We start from the raw sequence: 9,053 nt of genomic DNA, 5'->3' as shown, positions 1-9,053 counted from the left end.
AGATCAGCAGGAAGAAAGTACCAAAAAAGAGGAGGGGCAGAAAGGAGGACTAAGAGATCCAACAGAAAAATGCAGAACACAAGATTACTATGGGAGAGTGGCTGTATCCAGCAGCAAGAGCTTGTTCTATAAAATCATCATTTACCGTAGCATTAGTGTTACAGATTTTTTTAAATGTAAAAGCTAAAGCATTTGGGTTTTTAATTAATAAGTAATTTCTACTTCCCTGGGCCAGGGAAGCTAATGATCCAACCAGCGGACCAAATTCGGTGATGAATCCTGGTCATGTGCCACCTGAGGCACCCTTGTGCATATGCTAAGAAGAAGTAACTTGAACACAACTGGCAATATCCCTTTCACTTGTGAAAAGGGCTGGAAAAGGTTTGCTTTGTTATTTTAATTGTTTGACAGCAGGGAGTGAGGGACAGGACAGAGAGCAAGAAAGGGAAAAGAGGAACAAGTGAGGAGAGGTTTTTTCCAGGTGCAGCAGTTAGAAGGATTATTTTTTATTTTTGATTTAGTTTATACAAAAGGGAGCAACAATACTAAGAGTTATGCAAAGCGTATTACATAAAATTTGGAAGAAGGGTAAAGAAGAATTAACATTTATATATGTTTGCTAGTTAAATGCTGTAAGATGGCTAGACATTTCTTTGTATTTATACGAGCAACTGGAGGTGCTAAACTCCAAAGGTGAATTCAGTGGGGCCAGAAGTTCACCCTTGTGCCCCTAACCAGACAAGAAAGGCCCAGTTTGGAGGTTATTATTGCTATTACAAGCCATGAAAATATTAAATATACAGAAAAATAATCACCCTTTTATGACAAATCCAACTAAGTCAATAGGCGGCTGTACCGACTTCAATGTCTTGTAAGGCCTAGTGCAGAAAAGTGGAAACTCACCCTCAACATCCCATTAGATTTATAAGTACAGAGGGGGAAAAAACAGATTACTTACCACCAGAAATTGTAGTTCTCGGAGCGTGTTGCCTCTGCATATTAACAATCCCCACCCACCCTCACGTCTTCCTGGGAGTTCTAAGAACTCAAATTTAGTACAAGAGACAGAGGCAGTTGTGGCCACACAGCTCTTTTAATAAATTTGGCTAATGCATATTGCAAGTGAGGAGGGTCACAGCGCACCCACTGTCCATTGCATGGTTTCAAAACTTTCCAGAAAGCTTTGAAATCATGTAGAGAGGGGCATCCCAAAGGTGGGAATACGAAGAAGCCACTTTGAAATATTAATCCTACTTTACAGATAGGAAACAGCAGCACAAAATGATAAATTAATTCAAGAAATGAAACATAAAAAACTTATCCAAGGCCACACAGAATGTTTGTGGTAGACTGTGAATTAAAGCCAGATCTCCTGGTTCCCAGTCTTGTGCTTCAGCCATATGACCATTCTTCTTCCTTCCTTAATTGAACAGCAAGTGATATGGAAATCCAGCAGTTACGGGGTTAATAACTAGATAGACCATGATTTAAAGCAAACCTAATATTTTTGTAAAAGGGGACAATTCAACAAAAGCTCCTTTCAGCATCCACATCATAGTACGATGGTACAACCTCAAATGCACATTTGTTGGGGGAAACAGGACTGAGCTGCCCAACCTACCCCTCTCCAGCCCAGAAAACAAACAATCTCTATTCAACCTGACCTTAAATAGAGCTTGCTTATGTTGAAAATCTGCCTGTTCGGTTGTGTACTCTTTAAGGCGAGGACTGGCCTCAGCTTGTTTCTGTGAAGTGCCTAGCACCCTTGTGCGCACTCAGAAATAATAAATCACAGCCCTTTTTCATTTTCTACCACCCAGTTAAAGCTACCATTCACACTCCATACTGATCCGTTTCAAAATAATAGTGAGCCCTAAAAAAAAGCCAAATAACAAACACACCAGACCCACATTCGTGCCATTTGTAACTCTCTTTTGGAATCTCATCTTTCACACACTGGTTGCAAAGCACTGGGATTGTCCACTCCCATTACTTGCCTCATTTCCTCTCCAATTACCTTCCCACCTTCTCTCTCATCTTGTTCTCCCTGTGACATTAAACAAGATTCCCCTGCCAGTCCTACTGGCTTTCCCCACCTTTAGAAGGCTAAGACAGACTCGATCTACTCCTCTCTGCTGAAACCAAGCAGTCTGTCTTAAATCTCACCTTTCTTGGGCTTCCCATTCAGATGTGCCCCAGAGCACACTATGTCTGAAAGAGACTCTCCAGAAATAAGTAATATTCATTGGAGCAGAGAAGAAATTTGTTGGTCACAGAGAGGATAAGACTGAGTGACTTAACTTTTTATTTGTGGCTTTTACTCTGAACTGTATTGGCAAGAATTGCTGTTGAGATTGGGTTATAGGGAAAGAAAAAAGTACCACGCCAAACCCAATCCAGCCCATCCTGCCAAGGAGCATAACATTCCTGGGGTTATGAACCAACTAAAAATGACTGATCCTAATTGATTCATTAACAGTTTCTAATGCATGCTGAACACATCGCTCATCATAAACACTCCAAACTGCTGATTGAGGTTCATCCAAATTCATGAACACATACATGAATTGCATCTAACACAAGAAAGGACATTGATATGATACACTAATATTCATTACTGGCATCTTGCAAGTAGCAATGGGGACAATTTGGGTCCTTAAAAAAATAAATAAATAAAAAGTATGTTCTTATTATAGCTTTATTTCAAGGACTGTTTCTCATTAGATACAGTTTATACATTTTTGCACTATATAACAATGGAATATCTTCCAAATTATTCTTACATAAAATATATTACTGGTTCAAATGCTAATCTGACAATAGCTTCTCCAAGTTACATTTTGCTGAGTGTCAGTTTAGATCACAGGAAAAAAAGACAAAATGCCTTGGCAAAATACCTTACAGCAGTAATGCCTTTAAAACTATTTTGAATACAGGAATTCTAATCCAATTTTACCGCAACATCAATCAAAAAGATAGTAGGGCATATGTATACACAGTTACACTGCTTTATGGGAATATAATTCAGAAATATATCTTAATTTTTCAAAGTGTGTGGTCCACTGTTTGAATCTAGGCCAATAAAACAAAATGCCTGCTGCTTTTCAACACACAATGGCGTAGCAAGTTTTCGAAACCTCTAACTGCACTACAGTGATGGTCACTGTTCAAACAAAGTTCCTGGCAACCTCTAGGCCTGTTCAAGGGAAGAAAGGCTGCCAACGGTATCAATACAAAGAAAAATATGTTCACTGAATTGCACACATTGAGCTTCTAGGAGGGTTAACAGTTCTTGCCACAGGCTCTTGACTGTAGTTTACAATATCTGCCTTCACCACCCTCTGTCATAAAAGAAAACACAGTGATTATCAAGATATCAGAAGCAGATATTGTTCAAAGTGCTACTAAAAACATTTAACATGGCAATTATTTTAATGAACCCTAGAACACAGATGTGTTACTATGAAATATGTTTGTGCTAATAAAGAATCAGTATGAACAGACATATACTGTAGTACTCTTTTACTGGAAATTATGCAGAAAGACTTGTCTAGGTGTTCATTCTCATTCTAAATATTGATTTCTTGGTACTAGATGGAAAAAGTGTGCCTTGGTTGCTAAGTTTTCATGACAATTTTGTAAGGCTGATGTATGTATTAACATAACTCGCTTTACAATCATTAAACAGTATTTTCTTTCATGAGACAAGTTTTTTGTATTAAGTATTGATGGTGGATAATAATAAAACAGTATCTGTTTAATAAGAATACTGTATGTGGTATTTTTGAATAACAGTCTATTGTTTAACAGGAAATTATTTGGTATATATTGTTAGCATGAAATGGAAATTTTTCACTCTTGCTGCCCTCATAGGAAACTGAAAACCAAAACAAGATTCTGAGTTAACAAAATGACATTTCAGTAAAGTTGTAATAGGCAGAAAATTTAAGGAGCAAAACAAATATAAAATCTAGATATCTCCCATATTATGTACTTCACACATCTATTAGTCAATCTATTCATTAAAAATGTAATAAACTTTTGATGGGGGGTTCTTTGGTGCATTTTGTATGTTGTGTAACCCTTGTACTTTACAAAGAATTTCTAAACGGATCTCATTCTGTATTTGTACACTAAAGATTCAAACCACATGAGCATTTTATCCGAGATTATATCTGTACAAAATCAGTTTCAGTTTGCTATCAACATGTTTGCCATTAGTAATAACTTCTACCAAACCACTAATGAACTACCTAAAACTTTAACTTTCGAACTTCATCCCATTTTAACTGGCCCATAAGCTACATTTTTGGATTACTACTGACGACATGTAACCAGTTTTCAAATCTGGACAACAAATCTAGAGGATTTCACATGTAGTGCTCAAATAAGGAATCAGGTGTTCATTTTGTGCTGCTGTGTGTCAATTTGACTACCCAGCTTTGAAAATTGTCCCCAAAATATTAATGCATGATATTATTACAGAGCTGCTAGGAATTAACCAGTATTTGAAATTTGATTTAATCTGTGTAAATGATGTGAAGAGGTATACAACATAGCTTCACTGTTAATAGACATACAGTACAAAACATTTCAGAGTGGTATTCATTATCATACTTACTACTTCATGGAAAAGCAAAGTAATAAAAAACACATTGATTTTTACCATGATACCTGAACTATTGCACTGAACAGATTTTACTCTGACAGTTGGCAGTGCTGTAGTGTTGGTTATCTTCTTCAGGATACTTCACTAGTTCTGCCCTGACAACATGCTGTCAACCACATGTCAATATAATGGACAAATAGCAAGGAGGAGAATGAAAAACAAAAAGAAAATGGAGAGACAGATCAATAGCAGAAAAGAAGGAATGAATGACACAAATGACAGCACAAAAGCAAAAACAATTAACCAAAACAAAAATGCATTTCTTTCCAGGCCCCGTGCTGAATAAGAGACAGAGATATGCCTAGCAGAAAGTTTTATAGCTGGAGTTGGAGTAGCTGCTCAGTTTCTTCATCAATCATGCCCTCTCCCACAACCAACACAAAATAATCAGTTTATGCAACCAATAAAAATGTTTTGCAACTCAGACACGAAAAGGGATTGGAAAAAAATGGGGGGAGGAAGGGGAGAAAGAGGACAGACTCTTTCTTTGCCTCTAATCAATGTAAATGCTACATAGATCCACTTCTATTCACAATTATAATAATTGTATTAAAGATATGCATGCATCATTCCCACTACATAATTGTAGTACAATTCCAAAATGATAAACATAAAACCTCACATCCAAATGCTTTCAGTTAGTTCATGTTTTACTTGCCAACTGTTCTTAATCACTTGCAAGTTTTGCTGAAGCAATCTTTTAGTGAAGTGACTGGGACATACAACTTGCAAAAGGAAAAGTAGAGGGGATGTGCATATCTGCATTTTATGGTTGAATTCCAATGACTTCAAATGAAGATTTCACCCAGGCTTAATAAAAAAATTCCTTCAATGTTCTTTGCCAAATATTTGCTTTTAGCAAAAACAATCAATCCTCTTCCCAAACCTCTCTTACCCTTTATAAAAAAAATGTATTAAAGAGTCTTCAGAATAAAAAATATTTATACTTACAGGAGAAAAATATAAACACACAAATCAAACAGTAATACAAAATAGCAGGGGGAAACTACGACAGCAATTATATGGACAGCATCTACTGTCCTAATATTTCAGCTCTTACATAATTAAAATATATATGTTTGTTACAAGTGAGGCACAAATGGGGGAAACAATTTTATATTTCTAAAGGAAACATCATTTAATATGGACATGAATATATAAACATTGTTTGCTGAAGATAACCTCTGTAAATAAAGCATATATGTAAAACAAGCAATAGTAATTGAACTAGACGGTAGAGTGTTTAGATTTATTAGCTGCTGAAGTACTCTGCTTAAGTTTTAATTGATCAACTTCATATCTTATCTGGTGGACAAGAGTCATGATTTACTAGACTTCTGGCCTGATGTTATCAAGAGAAGGGTTGCCAAATCCCATGTAAGGCGCTAGTAGAGGTTCAGCATTAAACAGTGTTATCTGACCTCACAGGACCTAATTTCTTCATACCAAGCTCTATGCTAGACTGAAGAAAAAGGATCCTTGCAATCAGTAAGCAATTAATTGTTCCCACAAAATGTTGGTTTAAATCCCATTGTGTAAACATAGCTAGGTTAGTGACCCATGTTTAAGTCACTTTGTGGCAGGAGACTGATTAACATAAATGACTTGGATTTTCTAAAGGAATTTCAGCTAAATAAGAAGAGAAGAAACAGCATGCAACATTTTTTCCTGCTAGCTTCACACCCATTACATACACATTATGCATTTTGGGACATCTCTATATTAGATTGGAAGTATTATCCAAGGCTCCAGTTTCTATCAACAATCAGATCCACAAGTTTGTTTATTTGGTGCAGGTGCTCAGAATTCCAGCCCTTGCTTAATGCCAAATACTTTATTGTAGCGGGCTGGCACACTAGCACTACCATGCTAAATTGGCATTTAGTTCAAGAGAAAAACATATATTACTTAGAAAAATGTTAATTCTTGCCAATGCCCAGAAACAAAGTTGTACCTCATGCAGTTTCTATACTATGACTGGAAGTAAAAAAATATTGAAAGAAAAACATTTAATTAGTAAAGGAGCCATTTCCTTAAGTTTCAACAGCCCCTTGTGTTTTAAAAGAGTGAGGAATTTGAGGGCTGAAAATAAAATGTAGTGTGTAAATTCTTTGTTTTGGAACTCTTTCACCTTGAAAACATGCTCCAAACTCCGTCTTATGTAGATAGCTATCTACTTTTGTTTTATCTGGCCTTTGACTGACTATGGGTTTGGTTAGGAGGTACCATGTTCTAAAAGACTGCACTTGTACCCAGTAAAGTCAACAAAAGTTTTGCTGTTGACTTTAATGGGACCAAGAGCTCCCTCCATCATGGCACAAGTGTTGTATATAGCTAACCCAAGCCTTCAAAACTTGTGTCAAGCTCTGCAAAATCATGATACTGGCTTAGAAACTATTATTTAAAAAAAACCCACAATACATTTGAAGTTGCTTTTATTTACCTTCTGGATGCACTGGAATCACATTTTGAGGTTTTTATCCATAATCATAAATAAGAAACTTTTTTTAATGAAAGCTGAGATTCTTGTGCATAAAATCATGGAAGTCAGCAATGTTATTTTTGTAAAGTGTACACTTAGTGTTAAGTATTCAGACAACTTTTCAGACCTCATGATTCTGTTTTGGTTTGTGTTCCTCAGACGCAGCGATCGATCCAGCAGGGGTTGATGTATCGCGTCTAATGTAGATGCGATAAATCGACCACCAAGCGCTCTCCCATAGACTCTGGTACTCCACCAGGGCGAGAGGCGCAGGAGAAGTCAACGGGAGAGTGTCAGCCGTCAACTTACCGCAGTGAAGACACCACGGCAAGTAGATCTAAGTACGTTGACTTCAGCTACGTTATTCACGTAGCTTAGATCGATTTCCGCCCCCCAGTGTAGACCAGGTCGAAGCAAATAGCACGCATCTCTCTCTCTCTCTCTCTCTCTCTTTATTTATATATATATATATATATATATATATATAAATAAAGACAAAAGGACATTGTTCTGACCTTTTCTATTTCTGCGTAACATACAAACAAAAGTTTTTCCTAGCTGTTCTACTTTGATTGTTGGGTGTGTACTGCATAATATATTTTGTTCTTCTATTGTTAAAAAAAATTTCTAGCTATATATTTCAACACAGATTGTAAATATTGCCTTAGGGAAAAACTTATTTTCTTATTATATGATTAGAAAATAGATTTATTGTATATTTAAGCAAACTAGAGAGCATGCTGTTCATAAAAGGGTAAATTTTTAATAAACATATTTTACTGAATTTTTCTGATTTTTTTTAAATAACTGGTAACTCAACAGTGGCCAACAGTGTAGCCCCTTGAACTGCTAGAAGAGACTGCTTTGAGTACAAGAAGTAAATTAAAAATATATGTATTAAAATCTCATAACATCATAATACTATAAAAGTTAAACTCTGTATTTTAATCCTTATTTTCAGGGGTTTATGAAACTGTGTGTGTAAAATCCTTTTGGGTTGGATGTTTGCGCATACAGTCAACCTGAAAGGGAAATTATTTTTTAAAAATGGAATTTAGAAAAAATAGGAAGGTTTTTAATGAGAGAATTGACATTCTTTGAAATGTTTTTCTCCTAAACAGTTTTCCTTCATTAATGTGAACTAACTGCTTTTCCTTTTCTGGGGACAAAAAATGGAAAAAAATATATTTTTTCTCAATTAATGCTATTGTGCATGTGACAAACACAGAATGACACAAAATGTTCATCGTATTTTTTAAATACGGTCATAGTCCAAAAGGGGCCTGCAGCAGCTGAACTATGTTGGGGAACGGATAGCTCAGTGGTTTGAGCATTGGCCTGCTAAACCTAGAGTTGTGAGTTCAATCCTTGAGGGGGTCATTTAGGGATCTGGGGCAAAAATCTGTTTGCGGACTGGTCCTGCTTTGAGCAGGAGGTTGGACTAGATGACCTCCTGAGGTCCCTTCCAATCCTGATATTCTATGATTCTATGTGCTCATACAGAAGTCACTATAGTCACATCCCTAGCTACCAATTTAGGAGTGTGGGCAAGGGCTTCCTTAGGAGATCAAGCTTACAACTGTTGCTGGGATCTATTCTCTCACCCTCAATCCCTATTGAAACTAGAGGAAACAGAAGACAATCCCCCACATGTGATTGGAGAATGTCACTAAGATCAAATTGTCCGACATGAAACATACCCAGTGTTAGTTCTTGATGGGCTTTTTTGCCACCAAAATTCTCTTGTTGTGTCCGATACACCAGTAATTAATTAATAGGACTAGCCACAAAACACAGCACTGAGGTATCTAACACACAGAGAAGCTGAATGCAATGAGATAGTTTAACACTGAAATATCTTTAAATTAAGATTTTTTTTGGGATTGGTACTTCCAGGAAGCT

General features: G+C 36.4%; 1 protein-coding gene across 3 annotated transcripts in view; it reads right to left on the bottom strand.

Annotated features, from left to right (window-relative positions):
• Positions 1-2,682: 2,682 nt before the first annotated feature.
• RAB28 (RAB28, member RAS oncogene family) overlaps positions 2,683-9,053 on the bottom strand; it is a 93,317-nt gene continuing 86,946 nt past the window's right edge. Inside the window, exons 7-8 of one of the 3 annotated variants that reach the window (XM_005300237.4) lie at positions 4,667-4,775; positions 2,683-3,341 (exon numbers count right to left, since the gene is read on the bottom strand). In XM_005300237.4, the coding sequence (XP_005300294.1) occupies positions 4,680-4,775 (96 nt within the window). In that variant the 3' untranslated portion in view covers positions 2,683-3,341; positions 4,667-4,679. The remainder of the gene's footprint in view (positions 3,342-4,666; positions 4,776-9,053) is intronic. The other 2 variants (XM_005300236.4, XM_005300238.5) reach the window with 2 other exon arrangements.

The sequence above is a fragment of the Chrysemys picta genome, chromosome 5 (genome assembly GCF_011386835.1).
Source record: "Chrysemys picta bellii isolate R12L10 chromosome 5, ASM1138683v2, whole genome shotgun sequence".
Taxonomy (NCBI): domain Eukaryota; kingdom Metazoa; phylum Chordata; order Testudines; family Emydidae; genus Chrysemys; species Chrysemys picta.
This window is presented reverse-complemented; position numbering and strand designations above follow the sequence as displayed.